Raw genomic sequence first — 21,690 nt, forward strand, 5'->3', positions numbered from 1 at the left:
GAGAGCAAAGGCGTCAAGAGGAAGCATTCATGTCTATCTGTAGCACAGAAAGTCAAGCTGTTGGAGAAACTGGACAGCAGTGTGAGTGAAACGTCTCAGCTACCCATGTTGTAGGTCTTGGCCCCGAGCATTATGGGAAACCTGCTGTTAGCATGTGTAGCCTACACATGTGCCATTTGATTACCCTTTATGGGTGTGCTTGCGTGAGGGAACCTTGGCATGCACAGAAAAGATATATTGAAGCTGAAGGGAGACTGGAAGGGTCCTTTTTCCCTTGGGGACGCTGAATAAACTGTGTATTGTATGCCTGCATTTCCACACATGATGTCAGGTGTGGAATTTTCTATTTGTGGCATCATGTTGGTGCTCAAAAAGTTTTGGATTTTGGGTTTTCAGATTAGGGATGCTCAACCTATATAAGAAGCCAGCTCATGAAAAAATAGCTTTAAGGAGTTATTTTGGGGCAAATACCATTATTATTCTTAAAAACGATACAGTAGCAGATAAAGCGATTGTTGTTGACCTTGCGGTTAATGTTAAAGTTGCAAAGATACTGCATAAATAAAACTGTTTTACTTTTGAAAAAAATTGTCATATGCCCACTGTTTTTATATTTGTTGATGTATTATAATTTTTCTACATGAAATAAACTACTGAATAAAGTCCAATAAAATATATTCTTCCAACTTTGAATTAGCAGTGTTACCTTACTTTTGGATGTTAGTCTTTTAAAATGAGGGCAGAGTAAAGTTGTTTTATTTTCTCCCGCTTTAAATTATAAAGAGGAACATTATTTATCATGGTTAACAAGCATATTGTAAATGGTCTATGGAGGAAATGCAAGAGGAAAATAGAAAATATCCTTTTAAAGGGGGTGTAGAATAATTTGGAGGGAAGATTAGCATTTATAATATTTGTAATTTAATCTTCATATAATTTAAAGGAGAAACCAAAAACTTTATTACTTTTATTACTGGCTTGGTTAGTAGTTAATTTTGTTGTTTAGATTAGGTTTCTTTGCATTTTCATTATACTCAAATTGCATTGTTATGTATATAATTACTTTTTGTTTGTTTGTTTTGCCCTTTAGAAAGTCAGTTAAATCAGAATGGGGCATATTTATAATTTATGAAATTTGACATATTAATAACATGTGTACCCACTTTTCTCCTTCTATTATATTTGGGATCTCCCAGTAGAAATGTAAAATTATTAAGCTGGTTTGCATCAAAGTACCAATTTATGCTTACTTGATGACAGTGATACATTTGGTAATGCCTAAATTTGACAACACTGCTTTATTATCAGGTTTATCCTCTTATTTTTGTATTTATGAATATTTGAAATATAGAATATATACATTATATTGCATTAATATATATTAATATGTAGAACTGAAATTGAAAAGGCTCATGTCAGGCTTATTCATGTTCAGATATAATTCCAAAGAAAATAACTTTAATCTGTAAATTGGTTATGAACTTATCCCTATCCTGTACTTTTAGTAACTTGAGTTACCTTGCCAAATTAAAGTTCATAAGTTACTTTGTAGATGAATATGAAACCAACAGTCTTTTCCTCCTGTTCTTTATTTACAGCCTGGTTTGCCACCTCAGAACTTTTCAATGTCTGTCACAGTTCCAGTGACCAGCCCCAATGCTTTGTCCTACACTAACCCAGGGAGTTCACTGGTGTCCCCATCTTTGGCAGCCAGCTCAACATTAACAGATTCAAGCATGCTCTCTCCACCTCAAACCGCATTACATAGAAATGTGTCCCCCGGAGCTCCTCAGAGGCCACCAAGTACTGGCAATGCAGGTATGCAGTGATACCTATTCTGCTGGTTCTTTAATAAAGAGGGTGGAAAAACTCATTGCTAGCATAAGCAGTTTCTTATTTTGCTATTCTTAATTTTATTGCTTTGATGAGCAGGAATCACTGCTACATAATTGGCTCCATTTTAAAGTATTTTTTTGAAAATGAATTGTGGATATAGCATTGTGTCATGCAAAGTAGAACAGTACTGAGAACCTGCCATTTATACACTTTTCCTTCTCATGGGAAAGCCATACTTTGACAGGCAGAAAATTCAGTTAGATATCACAAGCAAGGATTTAAAATAGAGTGTGAGCCACTCATGTTAGAAATATGGGCGATAGACTTACCTGATTGGAGTTAGAGTATTTTTTGCATTTCCTCCTGGTTGAATTACTTCATTAATTCAGCAGAAATTTACATTGCATTTATTGTATTAGTCTGTGTAATGCAGTGTCTCCTCTTCTTTAAGTCCTAGATTTAATTTAATGATTTAATCACACTCCCCACACACTGCCGCCATTTTTATCAGTATGTACTATTTTGGTAATGATGCAATACCACTATTTGGTATTGAAGGTGGACATCCAGCTTGAAAGGTAAACTCACATATATGAGATATGTAACTACATCAGATTACATATTAATGACAACTTCAGACTGGGCTAGTTTGTTTTTTGTTTTTCTTTTTGTTTTTGTTTTTTGAGATGGAGTTTTGCTCTTGTTGCCCAGGCTGGAGTGCAATGGGGCAGTCCCGGCTAACTGCAACCTTCACCTCCCAGGTTCAAGGGATTCCGCGCCTCAGCCTCCCGAGTAGGTGGGATTACAGGCATGTGCCACCATGCCTGGCCAATTTTGTATTTTTAGTAGAGACGGGATTTCTCCATGTTGGTCAGGCTGGTCTCAAACTCCCAGCCTCAGGTGTCTACCTGCCTCAGCCTCCCATTTTTTTGTGTGTGTCTGGTCAGGATTACAGTGAGAATTACCTCTATTCAGTTAACATTCAGTCAGATAAAGAGAGCTATTTCATATTCATTCTCTGCCCTCTCTCTTTTCTCCGTAATGTTGTTAGGTGGAATGTTGAGCACTACAGACCTCACAGTGCCAAATGGAGCTGGAAGCAGCCCAGTCGGTAAGTGAATTCCTATAGTTTCATTTTGTAGGTATCTCTCCTATCTGAGATAAAAGGATTGTTGTTTCTGCAATAAAGCCTTCTGTGAAGTTTCCTTCTGAAGGGTAGTTTCACTAATACTTAACATTTTCTTACAACAGTCATGTTTCATTCCTTAAAAATCTTGGCCTTCAGTTATTTATTCCATAAGTATTTATTGAGTGCCTTCTCTATAACAGACATTGTTCTTTTCTAAAGACTAAATTGCCTTAAAGCAACATTTACATCAAGATAATTTCTTAAGGAGAAACTTTCTGTATCTTCTCTTCTTACCAAAGTAGACTGTTACCAAACTGTTCTATCTTAACAATAGCATGAAATGTTTTCAGAGAGAATAGAAGAATGAAGAGAAACAGTGGGTCTACTTCTACAATTAGAAAGAGAATTAAGAGATTTGTCTCAGCTGGGCGCAGTGGTTCACTTTGGGAGGCTGAGGTGGGTGGATAGCCTGAGCTCAGGAGTTCATGACCAGCCTGGGCAACATGGTGAAAACCCGTCTCTACTAAAATAAAAAAAAAAAAAAAAAAAAAAAAAAAAGCCAGGTGTGGGAGTGTGCGCCTGTAGTCCCAGCCACTTGGGAGGCGGAGACAGGAGAATTGCTTGAACCCAGGAGGCAGAGGTTGTAGTAAGCCAAGATCATGCCACTGCACTCCATCCTGGGTAACAGAACAAGACTCAGTTACCAAACAAGAGAGAGAGAAAAAAAAGATTTGTCTCAGTTAGTTGCTTTGATACAGGTAGAACATTCATACATTGTCATAGTTGTGGCCAAATAGGTTATTTGACTGTAGGACCCCTCCCGTGCTGACTGACTAGCAGTTTAAACACATGTCATAAATATGTCTGCCCAGGCCTGAAGTGCTCCTAAAGATACAGCATGATCTTAACATTACAAAAACATGATGTATATGTCAAAGAAGTTAAAAGAAGTAACTGTACCCCTTTGGATTTTCATCACTTTAAGACATACTGGTCTGTTAATCTGTGATAATTACAGTTAACATCACTGTTATCTGAAAGCAAGGGCAGTCATTTCCTTCCCTGCTTGGGATACTGTGTGTTCCTTAGACATCTGAAAACAAATCACTTATAGGATTAAATTCCTAACTATGTATTCAACCCATTCACTCTGCAAAATGTAAGGAGCATCTGCCTTAAAATTATGGAGATGGTTGAATGACTTAATAAAAATGATGAGGAAAAAATAAACATCAATAAAGATATTATTAAGACAAGTTATAAAATATTTAGTGACTTAAAGTAGGAATAATTGCCTAATTGTATCTGTCACAGTATTAAATGTTTTTTAATGGAATTAAACAGATAAGAACTATTGTGGAGTTTTATTTAACAGAAAACAAACGTGTGAAAATACATAAAGGTCGTGCCAATTAAACACTAGGGCTGCTACTCTTGCATGTATATTTCCAAATATTTATGGCTTTTTTCTCAACTCCTGTTTCAGTTGTTTGCATGCCCACTTACTCTTTCCGTGTCCCTTTTCCCATATGTTTTTTATCCCCCCCCCAACAAAATAATAAGTTCAGGGCCCACCAAGAATTGTAAGAGCCTAGTATGCTTCTCTCACATTGGGTTGACACCCCAAAAGGCTGGACTCTAGAAGTAAAGTAAACCAGGGATAAACAGTTTTAGTAGCGACATCTTATATATGCATCATCCTGCTTCTTAAAATTAGATTGCGGCAATCAGAAATTAGATTTAGGGGTCCCAGAATGCCTGGAAAGGCGGATAATCTCTGGAAGAATAAAATAAGCCTGGCCAACATGGTGAAACCCCATCTCTATTAAAAATACAAAAATTAGCCAGGAGTGGTGGTGAGTGCGTATAATCCCAGCTACTCAGGAGGCTAAGGCAAGAGAATCACTTGAACCCAGGAGGCAGAGGTTGGTTGCAGTGAGCAAAGATCATGCCACTGCACTGCAGCCTGGGCAACAAGAGTGAAACTGTCTCAAAANAAAAAAAAAAAAAAAAAAAAAGAATAAAATAAAACATCTCAGAGCTTATTATTTCTACTTGGCACATAAGGTGAACTAACTAGACACACACAAATAAAGCCAATGAAAACTTGAAGAAATAAATAACAATAGAACCAGCCTTCTGGGAACTCCAGAATTTGGAGCTATTAGGCACAGACTTTGACTTTAATATAACAGTGTTTACTGTGTTCAAGGGTATTTAAATTAAAAAAAAAGATTGGGAATTTAACAGAGAACTGAAATTTTTTAAAAAATAGATATTTTAGAATAAAACCATGTGATATTAAGAACTTCACAGATGGGCTTAATAACAGCTTGGACAAAACAAATAGAAGAATTAAGAAACTAAAAGATAAGATAGAAGAAAATTATCCAGAGTTTTAGAGACACTAAAGGATGGAAAATTTAAAAGAAAACCCAGATTATAGAATAAAAAGGTCTGACATATGTTAAATTGGAGCCCCAGGAAGCAAAGTCAGAGAAAATTGGGCAGAAGCAGTATTTGAAGCGTTAATCACTGAGAATTTTCCAAAACTAACAACATATAAACAAGCCACAAATTGGGAAGCCCTACAAAACCCACGTGGAATACAGATAATGCTCTACTTTATGAGAAATCTAAACCTTTATGAACAAAAGACTGGGAGATGATGAGCTAAACCTCCTTCTCAGAAAGTCAGAAAAGGACAGCAAATTAAACCTAAAGTCAGTAGAAGCAAATTATGAAGATACAAGCATTGAAATAGAAAATAAAAAATTTTCTATTTCAAGCATGGTGAATCTGATGATCTCATATGTGCTTCTGTGGCATTGTAAGTTAGTAACAATCTTTCTGGACAGATTTTGGCAAGATGCTTCAGTCATCATAAAAATACAAGTATTGATACATAGACATAAATTGAATTAAGAAAACAAATACTGATTGTTTAAAAGACTAATAAAATTGAATGCTTTCACTAATATTCAATTCAAAATATTTTCTATTTTCCATTATATCCTTAACCTACAAGTTACTTAGAATTATATTTCCTAATTTCAGATACATGGGGATTTTCTAGTTATCTTTTAGGTATTATTTTCTAGCCAGACTGTTTTGTTACCAGAGAATGCTACATGATTAAATTCTCTGAAATTTGCTGGTAATTTTTTGTGGGCCAGCATGTGCTCAATTTTTGTCTGTGTTTTGCACTGGAGAAGAATGTATATTCTGCATTTGCATGGATTGCAAATTCTGGCTTAAATGTGTTTTATCTGTATATGTGTAATAACTTACTGTATCAGTTCCAGTTTAGAAACTTGTGATAGGTCAGTTCCAGATCAGTTTTGCTTTACCTTTAAGCCATATCATTTTTACCAGTATTGTCGTTTTCAAATGCATAATTTATTTGCCTTGTTCATGTTTTAATTTTTATTGCATCTTCTGCCTGCATCCCTAAAGCTGGAATACTTCAGGCCCATGTACTGTTGAAAGAAGAGGCAACCTTGAGACTTTTAAAGCCCTGAACAAACTCAGGAAAGGGACAGACTTCTTAAATAAGAAACCAAAGAAAGCCTAATGGAAAGATCGATTAATTTGCCTGTGTTAAAATTGGAACCTTTGTGCATCAGAAACATTGTAAGGAGAGTAAAAAGGCAAGACAGAATGGGAGAATATATATAGTATATATATAATCAATTAGAGGTTTTTTTTTTTAAAGAATATCTACAAATCAATAAGAAAAAGAAAACTCGACTTTTGAAAATGTGCAAGAGAACACAGGCACTTCACAAAAGTTGTGTCTGCTAAATGTGAGGAAATGCTCAGTCTCAGTAGTCATGGAAATGCAAAATTAAGCCACAAAGAGAGAACACTGCACACCCACCAGAATTGCTAAAATGAAGTAGATAATACCAAGTATTGACAAAGCTATGAAGAAGCACAAACTCATACACTGGTATTGGGAGTACAAGTTGTTGCAACCATTTGGCATTATCTGCTTAAGCTGCTGATGTGTGTATTCTGTGATCCAGAATTTTCACTCATCCTTATGCACTGTAGAGAAATGCATTTGTGCACCAAGAGATATGTAAAAGAATGTGCACAACATTGTGGTAAAGTTAATATCTGGAAATACTACAGATTTCTATCAACAGTAGAGTGGATAAACATAAGAGAGTACATTCATATGAAAGAATACTATACTGCAGTGAAAATGAAACCTCAGCAGTGCTCAACATGGATGAATTTCACCAAACATTATTAATTAAAGAAGATAGATACATACTCAAGATTCTATCTATATCAAGTTTGAAAAGCAGGCCAAAAAAACTATAGTGTTAGGCATGCTTGTGTAGATAGATTGTAAAGCCATAAAGAAAAACCAAGAAATTACTGTAAAATTCATAGTAGTGGTTACTTTGGGTAGGTGGGACTATGACAATATTTTAGGGGGCCCAATTATGGAAACTTTTGGGGTTCTGGCAGTATTCTTAATCTGAATGGTGATTACATGGATCTTCATTTTATGATAAATCCTTAACCTATACGTTTTTGTTTTGTACATTTTCTGTTTATGTGTTACATTAGCAAGAAAACGATTTTGAAAATAAGAATATACTAGATATAATAATAAAGGAACTATAACCACAAGTATGAAAGCACTTTTTAAATTAGAAGAGAAAATAATGTACATTTTATGTTTAAAGTATTCCAAAATTCAGAAAGAAAGAAGTTCATAGACACACTCACATTCGTGCACAAACTATAAGAGAGGTAGCCTTTGAGTCTTTGGACATTGTTGTCTGCATGTGGCTGCTGGAAATCAGCACCCAGCTTGAGATTATGAGACAAGTCAGTTTAAGATGACAGGTCAACATGCCAAGGATGATACAGTGAAAAGCCTGGTGGCTGTCAGTGTTGAGCTGCTGAACAACTGAGTCTCTTCCCCCAGTCTTCTTATGTGAGATTATATTAATACATCTTCCTCACTCTCTAGAGAAAAAAAGTAAGATAAAAATCCAAGCAATAGTTAGGGGAATGTTTAACAATGGACATTTAATTGCGCCAAAATACACAATTCGAAAAAGAAACCTAACTAGTATTTTAAAAACAGAAAAGGATGTTCATCATTGGTAGTAATCATGAAATTCAAATTAAAATGACAAAAAAATACTACTATTACTAATTCGCAACTATTAGCACTTTTCATTGTGATGTTCAGTGCTAACAAAGGCATGGTGAACCTGATTATCTCATGCATGCTTTTGTGGCTTTGTAAAGTAGTAACAGTCTTTCTGAAAAGGTTTTGGCAAGATATTTCAGTCATCATAAAAATGTTTACACCTCCAAGCCCACTAATCCCATTTCTGACAATCTCTCCTAAAGAGGTAAGTTAGAATAAGCAAAGCTTCATTGCAGCTTTATTTGTAATAATAAATAATCTGAAGAAATCAACTTGTTCAGCTATATAAAAATGAAGTAAATGAAATTTCAACTGAATATCTTTTTAGTTGTGATTTAAAAATGAGCAAAAAATATGAGCATGGAAAACAAAAAGGGGAAAATCCAAAGAGATTATAATAGTTAAGATGGTGGGACTATACAAGTGTTTTTCAGTCTCTTTTTCTAGTTTTTGTGATGTTGTATTGATATGGTTACCTCTACAGTCATAACATCTTTATTGTAGTAAGTTAGAACATTTTATTTTTTACTTTATAACTTGTTTTCCATCTGTCATCTGCAAGTAAAACTTGGCTGTTTTGTACATATTGTAATTGGTATAAATCTTTCATAGTAATAATTTGCTTATTTGATTATGATTTACTATTTTTCTCTACTGAGAGTTTAATACTGAGTTTATACTGTAGTTCAAATGACTTTGGGAACCTTTTACTTTGGGCACACTTTTAAATATCGAGCATAAAATAAAGTCTTAAATATCCAGCAACTTCACTTTTTCATAACATGTTGAGAAAGAGAAAAAGCATATATGGTACTAAACATAAAAAGGCTCTAGGCGCTCTTGGAATTATTTGGGGTTGAATGAAGGTAAAATAAGGGTTTGCATTGTCGCAGGGGCATTGGCAGTTAAAAAGAAGAGATGGAAGAGGTGAAAGATGTAAAGAAAGCTTGATTGCTCTGAAGGTGGGGTTGGAGTGGTGGAAGACAGCAGTAGTAGAAGTGTATAGAACAAGTTGAGTTGAGATGACATAGATGACAGCATATCTGGGTGAAAGTGGCCACCAGATTATTGAATATGATTGGAAATTAGGAAAGACAATGCAGAAACCCAGATTTCAGTCCTTCACATGGAGGGTGATAGTTGAAGTTGAATGTGCCTCAGCCATCAAGCTTCCTGAAGATGCATGAAGTTTCTGAAAGCGAAGGAGAAATGTTGCCTTTTGGGGGTAGGCACATGGGCTAAAGAGAGGGAATACAGTATTCACAAAGAAAAGCAGACTCCATGAGCATTGCCTGTTTTTGCTATAAGTTTCTATCGGACAGGACCCATGCTGTCCATCTTACAGGAAATTTCACTGAATCAAGTTCATATATCGTCAATTATTTCAAAACCTGTGCTCTTGTTTATTTATTTATTTATTATTTTATTTTATTTTAGAGTAGTCAAGTGCAATAGTGAGAAGAGGGGAAAGAGTAGAGCAAGGAGTTTGATTAGTTGAGATAATTCACTGCCTTCGAACCAGCCCTGTGATCTTTTCTACTTTCAGAAACCTCAAGCAGGTCTTTGTACAAATAACATAATTTTATAACTTTTAAAGTGTATTTTTGTTTATTGATCAGCTGAATGTCAAATTTTATTTGCTTTGGATGAGTTTTTCAGAATCCTTTGAAGTCTGCATGTCAGTTGGACTTCTGAAATGAATTCATAGTAAAACATTAATGACATCATTGTCTACAGTTTAACCCTAGAAGAGTAGTATCTAAGGACGCAGAGTACTTGCCAGCCACTTGAATGCATTATTTCAGCTGATGTGATTTATATTTTGAAATATGAGCCAGACTGATGGAATTGAATGACCTGTCTCAGCTGTAGGACTGTAATTGAGATCAGTTCTGTTAAGTTTCTGAAGGCATAGGTATGCAGTTTGCTCAAGAGCATTTTTTTTTCACATTTGTGTTAGGATAGTAAATTACCGTGAAAACTGGAAACACGTTGTAACAACAATCACATTAAATTGAATTTATTCATTTAGGGTAGATACTGTATTTCCTAGATTTGTATACTGTGGCCAGATAAGTTATATACGAAAGTATTTACCTCAAAAGTCTATCTCAAAAATATCTTCATTTTTGTAATAAAAATTGAGCTGGAGGTAAGAACGTAGATATTAGGGCATATTTCACTGTAATCTACAAAATAATTTGTGCATAGGAGATAATCTTAGCTTCAGCCTGGCGAGTTGCCAAACACTTACATCATCCTCTAATCATTATCTACTACAGTACTGACTCCTGACTTTACACCAAGAAATACTGTGCTTTTAAATCCCCTCTTACTCAATGAAATTTGATTCTCATGAGTTACCATCGTGTCATATCTAAAAAAGCACCATGGACTGCACATGGGAAAATAGTATTTGTACTTCTTGATGATGCATGGCTCTGAATTATATATTTATATCATTTTATGTCTTTGAGAGGAAATTCTACTTTCTCCTTCAGGTTTGAGTATAAATCAAGTAAATAAGAGTCTTCTAAAATCAGATTCAGAACACATATTCATGCCATTGTATATTAAAAGAAACATTACTAATCTAACATTTTCATACTGTTATGCAAAATGAAGTTTCTATTCAACCTTCCTATTTTTGAATAAAATTATTTAATAAACATTTGGAATCCTTCAGATGTCTGGTTTAGCAGTTACCTCTGTCCAACTCATCGATGATCTCTACTCCACAGGGGCTGGCCTGGTGAAGTGGTTGTTTTTTAAATCTGCACTGCTTTCTGAAGCTTTAACAGGATGCAGGAAATCACTCTATGGGGTGTGGAAAGGATTTAATACATACCCCTTCAAGATAATGAAAGCAGAATGCAGGAAATAACCTCATGAGGTTAACTGAATACCAGCCCCCACAGCAAAATTAAATCATACATACGAATGAAAACTGAGTTGGGTCACTTGGTAAACATTTTGGAGGAAACGAGGAATTGGGTGAGGCCAAGGAAGAAAAAAACACACTAATTATCTGGAACTCAAAAATTCTTTTGTTTGTTTGTTGAAGACAGGATCTTACTCTGTAGCCCACGCTGGATACAGTGGTGCGATCTTGGCTCACTGCAGCCTCCATGGCTCAGGCAATTCTCATGCCTCAGCTTCCCAAATAGCTGGGATTATAGGCATGCACCACCACGCCCAGCTAGTTTGCATTTTTTTTTTTTTTTTTTTTTTTTTTTTTTAGTGGAGTTGGCGTTTTGCCATGTTGGCCGGGCTAGTCTCCAACTCTTGACCTCAGGTGATCTGGCCGCCTCCATCTCCCAAAGTGCTAGGATTACAGGTTTGAGCTACCACACCCTAACCTTTTTATTTTATTTTATTTTTTAACTTTTTTACTTCAATAGTTTTGGCGGAACAAGTAGTGTTTTGTTGCATGGAAAAAAGTTATTTAGCGGTGATTTCGGAGTTCACCTGAGCAGTGTATACTGTACCCAATGTGTAGTCTTTTATGCCTCACCCCCCCCCCACCCTTCCTCCTTGAGTCCCCAAAGTCCATTGTATCATTCTTATGCCTTTGGATCTTAATAGCTTAGCTCCCACTTCTAAGTGAAAGCATACGATGTTTAGTTTTCTATTCCTGAGTTACTTCTCTTAGAATAATGGTCTCCAACTCCATCTGGATTGCTATGAATGCCATTATTTTTAACCTTTTTATGGCTGTGTAGTTTTCCATAGTATATATCTATATACCACATTTTCTTTATCCACTTGTTGGTTGATGGACATTTAGACTGGTTCCATATGTACACAGTTGCAAAATGTGCTGCAACACATACATGTGTGCAACATATATGCACAAGTGTCTTTTTCATATAATGATTTCTTTTCCTCTAGGTAGACAGCCAGTAGTGAGATTGCTAGATCAAACTGTAGTTTGATCTTTTAGTTCTTTAAGGAATCTACTTTTGGTTCTTTAAGGAATCTCCATATTATTTTCTTTAGTGGTTATACTAGTTTACATTCCCACCAGCAGTGTCTAAGTGTTCCCTTTTCACCATATTCATGCCAACATCTATTATTTTTCGATTTGTTAAATATTGGCCATTCTTGGAGGAGTAAGGTGGTATCTCATTGTGATTTTTATTTGCATTTCATTGATTATTAGTGATGTTGAACATTTTTTCATACGTTTGTTGGCCGTTCATATATCTCCTTTTGAGAATTATCTATTTATGTCCTTTTCCCACTTTTTGATGGGATTATTTGTTTTTTTCTTGCTGATTTGTTTGAGTTCCTTGTAGATTCTGGATATTAGTCCTTTGTCAGATGCATAGTTTATGAAGATTTTCTCACACTCTCTGTGCTGTCTGTTTGCTGATTATTTCTTTTGCTGTGTGAAAGCTTTTTAGTTTAATTAGTTTAGTCCCATCTATTTTTGTCTTTGTCATATTTGCTTTTGGGTTTCTAGTCATGAACCCTTTGTCTAAGCCAATGTCTAGAAGAGTTTTTCTGATGTTATCTTCTAGAATTCTTGTGGTTTCAGGTCTTAGATTTAAGTCTTTGGTCCGTCTTGAATTGGTTTTTGTGTGAGAGATGAGAATCCAGTTTCATTCTTCTACATGTGGCTTGCCTATTATGCCAGCACCATTTGTTGAATAGGGTGTCTTTTTCCCACTTTGTTTTTGTTTGCTTTGTTGAAGATTAGTTGGCTGTAAGTATTTGGCTTTACTTCTGAGTTCTCTATTCTGTTCCATTGGTGTGTGCCTATATTTATACCAGTACCATGCTTTTCTGGTAACTATAGCCTAGTTTGAAATGAAATAATGTGATGTCTCCAGATTTGTTCTTTTTGCTTAGTCTTGCTTTGGCTGTGCAGACTTTTTTGGTTCCTTATGAATTTTAGGATTTTTCCCCTTAGTTCTGTGAAGAATGATGGAGGTATTTTGTTGAGAGTTGTGTTGAATTTGTAGATTGCTTTTGGCATTATAGTCATTTTCACAATATTGATTCTACCCATCCTTGAGCATGAGGTGTGTTTCCATTTGTATGTGTCATCTGTGATTTCTTTCAGCAATGGTTCATAGTTTTCCTTGTTGAAATCTTTCACCTTCTTGGTTAGATATAATCCTAAGTGTTTTATTATTTTTTTTTTTTTTTGCAGCTGTTGCAAAAGGGGTTGAATTCTTGATTTGATTCTCAGCTTGATCATTGCCGGTGTATAGCAGTGCGGCTGATTTGTATGCATTGATTTTGTGTCCTGAAACTTTACTGAATCCAGTAAAGATGTCATAGATGGTTTTTATTATTTTGAGAAATGTCCGTTCTATGCCAGTTTTGCTTATTGACTTGTGTATGTTAAACCCTCCCTGTATCCCTAGTATGAAACCCACTTGATGGTGTATTCTTGATCACGGGATGTTGGTTTGTTTTTAGTTTATTTTTATTTTGTTATATCCTTTCCTAGTTTTGATGTTAGGGTTATACTGGCTTCATAGAATGATTTAGGGAAGATTATCTCTTTCTCTATCTTTTGGAATAGTTTTAGTAAGATTGGTACCAGTTCTTCTTTGAATGCCTGATGGAATTCAGCTCTGAATTCATCTGGTCCTAGACTTTTTTTTGTTTGCAGTTTTTAAAATTATTGTTTCAGTCTTGCTACATGTTATTGGTCCATGCAGAGTTTTCGTTTCTTCCTCATTTAGTGTAGGCAAGTTGTATGTTTCCAGGAATTTATCCATCTCCTCTAGATTCTCTAGTATCTTTTCTCGCCCCTTTACTTTAAGTTTATGTGAGTCCTTATTTGTTACTTGAGTGTCTTGAAGACAGCCGATACTTGGTTGGTGGATTTTTAACCATTCTGCCATTCTGTATCTTTTAAGTGGAACATTTAGGCCGTTTATATTGGACGTTAATATTGAGATGTAAGTACTATTTTATTCATTGTGTTATTGTTTTATGGGGCCTGATTTATGCTTTAAGGAGGTTCTATTTTGGCATATGTTGAGGTTTTGTTTAAAGATTTAGAACTTCTTTTAGGGTTTCTTGGTAGTACTGGCTTGGTTGTGGCAAATTATCTCAGCATTTGTTTGTCTGAAAAAGACATTCTCTCTTCTTCATTCATGAATCTTAACAGTTTTGCTGGGTACAAAACTCTTGGCCGGCAATTATTTTATTTGAGGAGGCTAAAGATAGAACCCCAATCCCTTCTGGCCTGTAGGTTTCTGGAGGGAAATCTGTTGTTGATCTAATAAGTTTTCCTTTGTTGGTTACCTGATGCTTTTGCCTCACAGCTCTTAAGATTCTTCCCTTTGTCTTCACTTTAGATAACCTGATGACTATATGCCTGGGTGATGATATTTTTGCAATGAATTTCCCAGGTCTTAAGCTTTTTGTATTTGGATTTTTATATCTCTAGTGAGGCCAGGGAAGTTTTCCTCAATTGTTTTCTTAAATATGTTTTTCCAGACTTTTAGGTTTCTCTTCTTCCTCAAGAACACCAGTTATTCTTAGGTTTGGCTGTTTAGCATAATCCCAAATTTCTTGGAGGCTTTGTTTCTTATTGTTTTTTGATTCTTTTTTCTTTGTCTTTGTTTGATTGGGTTAATTCTATCACCCAGGCTGGAATGTGGGTTGGAGGGAGGGTTGCAGTAGAGTCAGCTCCACCCAGTCCACATGGTTTCTACACATGGGAAGGTGTAGAATGACTGACTACAGTATTCATGAAAACAGGATGTTTTCATATTTATTTTATACCTCATCTGGTACCCGAAAGAAATATATACACAGAGCATACATCACAATGTGCCTTTTTCCTCATTTCATTCAAGAGAGATGAAAGGTTCTGCTAGAGAAAGTTTAAAAATAGGAATAAGATGATTAAAGTGAGATAAATCAGAAGTATTTAATAAGGACCTTAATGAAGCTGAAGAAACACAACCAGTAGAAGTAGAGCTGTAAGGAAGAAGTACTTGGTGAGAATGAGGCATTAGAAATGAGTGCTGAAACGCTGCAGTTAAGAAGCTGCTCTGATACCTGGTTCACTTCTCAGAACTTAGTAGTAGCAGCACCTTTGCTATCACAAGAGTGAATGATTAGGCTGGTCTCAGTCATTTTCTACAATACCGCTATAATTTTAGTCCCCTGTTTGAGATGACCTGTTGGAAATGTGGTCTTTTGTTTGTTTGTTTCTTTGAGACACAGTTTTACTCTGTCACCAAGTCTAGTGCAGTGACACGATCTTGGTTCACTGTAACCTTTGCCTCCCTGGTTCAAGTGATTCTCCTGCCTCAGCCTCCCGAGTAGCTGGGATCACAGCTGCACGTCACCACACCCGGCTAATTTTTATATTATTAGTAGGGACGAGGTTTCAACATGTTGGCCAAGCTGGTCTCAAACACCTGACCTGAAGTGATTCACCCACCTTGGCCTCTCAAAGTGCTGGGATTACAGGCATGAGCCACCACACCTGGCCAGAAATGTACTGTGTTTTAAATCTCTCTCAGTAAGTCCAAGTAGTAATGCTGGAAAACAAGTATCATTAGTCTTAAGCTTTATATGTATCTCAGACTTTGCTTGTCTTTCTGTGCTTATTTTTAAAGTATCCAAAGATACTTCATTAGTTACCACAGGTTGAGTATCCCAAATAAAAAATGCTCTAAAATCTGAAACATTTTGAGCACTGAGGTGACTCTCAAGAGTGTTCATTGGAGGATTTTGGATTTTTACATTTAGGGATGCTCAGCCCATAAGTATGTAATACAAGTATTCCAAAATCAGAAACACTTCTGGTCCCAAGCATTTCGGATGATGTGTGTCTTTGAAAAAGTGTTAATGTCCTTTGTCCACTTTTTAATGAGGTTGGTTTTTTGTAATTTTATACTTTAAGTTCTAGGGTACATGTGCAGAATGTGCAAGTTTGTTATATAAGTATACACATGCCAGGGTGGTTTGCTGCGTCCATCACCCTGTCATCCACATTAGGTACTTCTCCTAATGCTATCCCCCCCCAAGCCCCCCACCCCCGACAGGCCCTGTAATGAGTTTTATTGTAAAATGTATTTGCAACTTGGACTGGGGAAAACTTGATTTGTTTGTTCTAAAGTATTTTAATAACTCTTCTCACATTATTGAATGGTATTTTTCCCCCCAGGAAATGGATTTGTAAACTCAAGAGCTTCTCCAAATTTGATTGGCGCTACTGGTGCAAATAGTTTAGGCAAAGTCATGCCTACAAAGTCTCCCCCTCCACCAGGTGGTGGTAATCTTGGAATGAACAGTAGAAAACCAGATCTTCGAGTTGTCATCCCCCCTTCAAGCAAGGGCATGATGCCTCCACTAGTAAGTTGAACCTTTCTTCAACCTCATTTTTAAAACACGTGTTTTATACATAGTCTAGCTTCCTTTGGAATTTTCTGTGCCACTGTAGAATCTACATCTACTCCTAATGAATATTTCCATTCAAAATTAGCATTTGAAGAGACAAGTCTATTTCAGATACAAAAATCAGATTATGGAAATTTGCTTAGCAGTTATTTAAAATTAAAGCTAAATATGAACATGTGTGGAACTGGAGGTTATTGTGTTAAGTGAAATAAGCCCGGCACAGAAAGATAGATACTGCATGTTCTCACTTATATGTAGAAGCTAAAAAAAATTGATCTTGTGGAGATAGAGAATAGAATGATAGCAGAGCCTGGGAAGGGTGTGTGGGTGGGAGAGGGGATAAAGAGAGGTTGATTCATGGGTGAAAATATACACTTAGATAGAACAAATATACCCCTGTTTTTGATAGGAGAGAAGGGTAACTATAGTTAGCAACATTGCAGATGGAGTATATTTCAAAGTTGCTAAAAGAGAGGACTTGAAATGTACCGAACACATAGGATAAATACTCAAGGTAATAGATACCCCGAAAACCCTGACCTTCATCATTACCCACTCTGTGAATGTAACAAATACTCACATATATCCCATTAATATGTAACACATTTTGAGTCAATTTTTAAAAAGTAAAATACAGAGATATTATTATGTTTAATTTTGATTTTACCAGGCTAGAAGCATTAAACATGAGTTATTATCTGTACTTTGTATACTTTCATTAATCAATTACACATGCTTTTCTATGAGAGAAGCACTAAATCTTTGTTAGAAAATTCTACATACCAGGTAGGGTACAGTGGCTCACGCCTGTAATCCCAGCACTTTGTGATGCTGGGGTGGGCAGATCACCTGAGGTTTGGAGTTCAACCTAGCCAACATGGTGAAACCTTGTCTCTACTAAAAATACAAAAATTAGCCAGGCTTGGTAGTGGGCTCCTGTAATCCCAGCTACTCAGGAGCCTGAGGCAGGAGAATCACTTGAACCCAGGAGGCAGAGGTTGCAGTCAGCCAAGATTGCACCACTGTACTCCAGCCCGGGTGACAGAGCAAGACTCTGTCTCAAAAAAAGAAAAATCTAAATACCATAGAACTATTGTAGGATAGGGAAGAATGCACACAAACTTGAGTGAGTTATTCTCCAATTAATTTTCTTTGTTTATTCCTTCTCTAACAACCTTTCTATTTAACTGTATAAAGAATGCATGTATCCTCCCTTCCACTGCTTGATGGTGGCTTTAGGGTTCTGGTCTCATTTGTTTTTGAATGTTAACTCTATTTATAAAGAACAGGACAATATGTTTATCCTCCTTAGCCTCTTGTAGAAAAAAACTAGAATATGTAATCAAGTTTTAAAACTTCTTAGTTTAGCAACTGTGTGACTGTTAGCACACTAAATGATATGCCAGGCGTTGTCTCTGCTGTGCAGTTGCTAAACTCACCATTTGACGTTTTGCTAAGTGAAAGTGATGCTGCCAGGCTTAGATGATAATTCCACATTTGTATAATGCTTTATAGATTCCAAAACACCTTCCTCTGTTTATTGTCTCATTTAATTTTCAATGTGATCATTGCAAGGTAAAGATGAGGAAATTGAGTTAATGGTTATTACTTGTTCAAGGTAGTACAAAATCGAGCTAGGATCAAATCTCTTTAAGTCTTATAGTCCAGGTCAAATAACAAGTACTTTTTTATTTGGTGATACAGAAATCTGTAAACGGTCACTCCCAGCCTTGCAATTAAAACAAACTTGGATATACAGAAAGTTCATAGTTTTCCTTGAACCCATTATAGTGCTGGGATTTCAGGGCAACCAACTGGCCCAGATGCTACGGAGTCAGAGGTACTGTGGGGAGAGATGACATTTGAGCACTAGGCAAGACACAGATAGTAAGAGTTAATTAAGCTAGGGTGATTGGTGAATTGCTGGAGGCCAGGTGTACACTGACAGAACTGTGTGAAACTCCTGGGGCCACAGTATAACACAGGGTGAGTCTGTGTTCCCTTGTAGACTTTTTTTCACCATGAATTCCATGGAGTGCTCAGAAGCTCCTGAAGAGGTCTTGCTGTGGTATAGAACTGGGAGAAGGGAAGAGTAGCCACTACAGTATCTTTTTTGTCTTCTTTCACTAATGTGGAACAAAAGCTTTAATCTGTGAGGATATGAACGACAAACATTATCACTCTTAGGGCACTGTTTAAATCCTGTTTAATCAAAGAGGCAAAATATCTCAGCCTGGTAGAGGAATAGGAAGACATGCTCGGTAAGGAGCAATGCCAGGAGAGTGGCAGGATGACTGAGAAGGCCACAGCCTGAGGCACAACGAGAGGGGATGACTTAAAACAGAGTGGAGCAGTCACTTCGGGAAAACCTGGCATGCAAATCCCCACCTCCATAGGGATGTGAAGCTTGTAGTAGGTGCCCTGATGGCAACTAGAGCAACAGTAAGGCTCAAACCCAGTTCAGCTTCTAATGAAATTAACTCGGGTCTTTCACTAATAGCTTAGCAGGAGGGAAAAACCTATAGGTCTTTTAGTAGGAATTACCCATGCTGAAATACAAAGAGAAAGAATGAAAACAAGACAAAATAAAAAAAAAACAGAATGAAGTATCCAACAGCTATGGGCCTTTATCAAATGGTATCACATAAGAGGAATAATATTTTAAATAATAACCAATACCAAATAGGATAAATACTACTACCAAGGCACACGCACACCTGCATACAGATGCACGTGCACCCACACTCTCACTCACTCTCAGACTGCTAAAAGCAAATCAAGAGAAAAATCTTAGCCAGAGAAGAGATACATTGTATACAGCAAAACAAAGATAAGAATTAGTACCATACTTTTTTCTTCACAAACTATGCAAGCAAGAAAAATGGAGTAGTAACATTATTTAATGTGCTGAATTTTAAAAAAAATTCTTCTCACCCCAAAATTCTCTACCCACCAAAAATACCTTGGAGAAGTGAAGACTTCCTCAAACAAAAGTTATGGGAATTTATGCCCGCAGACCTACTCTACGAGAAATGTTAAAGGAGGCCCTTCACCAGGTGGACTGTGATGTCAGCAAAAATTTGCATCTACCCAAAGAAATGAACTGTGGAAATGCAACGAATGAAGATAAAATAATTAAGTTTGTTTTTTCCTACGTTTTATAAACCTTTTATTTTTAGAACAATTTTAGGTTTATAGAAAGATTGCAAAGATCATACAGAAAGTTTTTATATACCCCACACATAATTTTTTCTATTATTAACATTAGTATATTTGTCACAACCCTTGAACCAGTACTGATATGTTATTATTAACTGTAGTTCACACTTTATTCAAATTTACTTATTTTTAACCTTGTGTCTTTTTCTATTCTAGGATCTAATCCAGGGTACCACATTACATTTAGTAATCATGTCTCTTTAGCTGCCTCTTGACTATGAGAGTTTCTAAGACCCCTTGCTTTAACAACCTTGATAGTTTTGAGGAGTACTAGTCAGGTATTTTTGTAGAATGCCTCCTAGTTAAGATTTGTCTGATGTTTTTCTCATGCTTAGATTGTGGTTGTTGGTTTGAGGGAGGTAGGCAATAGATTTAAGATGCCATTTTCATCACATTATATCAAGAGTGCCTACTACATTTAGTATCTCTTATCTGAAATACCCAGGACCAGAGTTGTTCCAGATTTCAGATTTTTTCAGGTTTTGGAATATGTGCCTTATACTAATAAGTAGAACATCCCAAATCCAGAAGTCTGAAATTCAAAATGATCTATTGAGTACTACATTCGAATGTCATGTTGGTGCTCAAGAGGTTTTGCATTTTGGAGCATTTCAGATTTTCAGATTTGGGATAACCAATCTGTATCGACGTAACTATTGCTGATGTTAATTTGGTCACCTCACGTAACTATTGCTGATGTTAATTTGGTCACCTCACTGATGTTTAGCAGGTGTTTAACAGGTTTCTTTTCTGTAAAGTTACTCTTTCTCCCGCTTTTTCATACTATAGCCTTTGGGTAGAAGATTACCATTTGCAGCCCACACTTTTAAGGAGTGGGGAGTTAAGGCTTCACTTTCTTAAGAGAAGGATATCTACATAAGTTATTTGGAATTCTTCTACTCAGGAGATTTATCTGTTTTCACTCATTTATTCAGCCATTTATATCAATATGGACTCATGGACATTTATTTTAATACTTTGTTTTATAATGAAATGCAATACCACTTTTTTCTGTTGCTTTGTTCTAGCTTTAGCTTTTGAGGGCTATTCACTTGATTCCTGTGTCCCTTTGATATAACCTTATTTTTGTGGGTTTTTTTCAGGGGGAGTGGGTACTTTTTTATTTTCTGGCACTATAATATGCTCTAGGCTCATCTTGTATATTTTCTGTCCCAGTCCTGGAATCAGGCATTTCTCCAAGGAACATTATTTTTATAGAGAATAAAGGAACCAAGATCCGAGTGCTTTCCCTCTTTTTAATTGCTCCAAAAGGTATCTGACTATATAAGGCAAAAATAGTAACAGTATATTTTGTTTCTCTAGCACCTGTAAAGGTAAAATATATGACAACAAAAGGTGGGAGGGAGAAATTGCCTCTACACATGATGTAAATATTATTTAAAGTTGAAATCTAAGTAACTAAAGATGTATATATATTGTAAACCCTAGTGTAACTATAGAAGAAAACTTTAAAAGAGGTATAAATAAGTCAATAGAAGAGATAAAATAGAAATATAAAAAATGTTCTAAGTAGCCCAAGAAATGGGAGAAAAGAAGGCAAACAAAAAGCAAGATAATGGTAACTTATAATCCAGTCATGTAAGTAATCACATTGAATGTGGTGAGAACACAGTCAGTTAAAAGATTGTCAGATTTGTGTGTTTTTCTTAAAAAGCAATGAGGTAGCTCACGCTTATCATCCCAGCACTTTGGAAGGCTGAGGTGGGCAGATCACCTGAGGTCAGGAGTTCCAGACCAGCCTGACCAACATGAAGAAACCTCGTCTCTACTAAAAATACAAAATTAGCCAGGCGTGGTGACAGGTGCCTGTAAATTCCAGCTGCTCGGGAGGCTGAGGCAGGAGAATTGCTTCACCCAGGAGGCAGAGGTTGCAATGAGCTGAAATAATGCCATTGCACTCCAGCCTGGGCAACAAGAGCAAAACTCT

The 21,690-nt window shown here is 36.2% G+C and overlaps 1 protein-coding gene across 13 annotated transcripts in view; it reads left to right on the forward strand.

Annotated features, from left to right (window-relative positions):
• MEF2A (myocyte enhancer factor 2A) overlaps nucleotides 1–21,690 on the forward strand; it is a 138,837-nt gene that overhangs the window by 96,267 nt on the left and 20,880 nt on the right. For all 13 annotated transcript variants that reach the window (XM_017518635.2, XM_037735042.1, XM_037735024.1 and 10 more), the window contains 3 exons: nucleotides 1,599–1,818; nucleotides 2,888–2,947; nucleotides 16,291–16,478. In XM_017518635.2, coding sequence (XP_017374124.1) covers nucleotides 1,599–1,818; nucleotides 2,888–2,947; nucleotides 16,291–16,478 — 468 coding nt within the window. The remainder of the gene's footprint in view (nucleotides 1–1,598; nucleotides 1,819–2,887; nucleotides 2,948–16,290; nucleotides 16,479–21,690) is intronic.

Source organism: Cebus imitator, unplaced genomic scaffold (assembly GCF_001604975.1).
Source record: "Cebus imitator isolate Cc_AM_T3 unplaced genomic scaffold, Cebus_imitator-1.0 Scaffold19, whole genome shotgun sequence".
NCBI lineage: Eukaryota > Metazoa > Chordata > Mammalia > Primates > Cebidae > Cebus > Cebus imitator.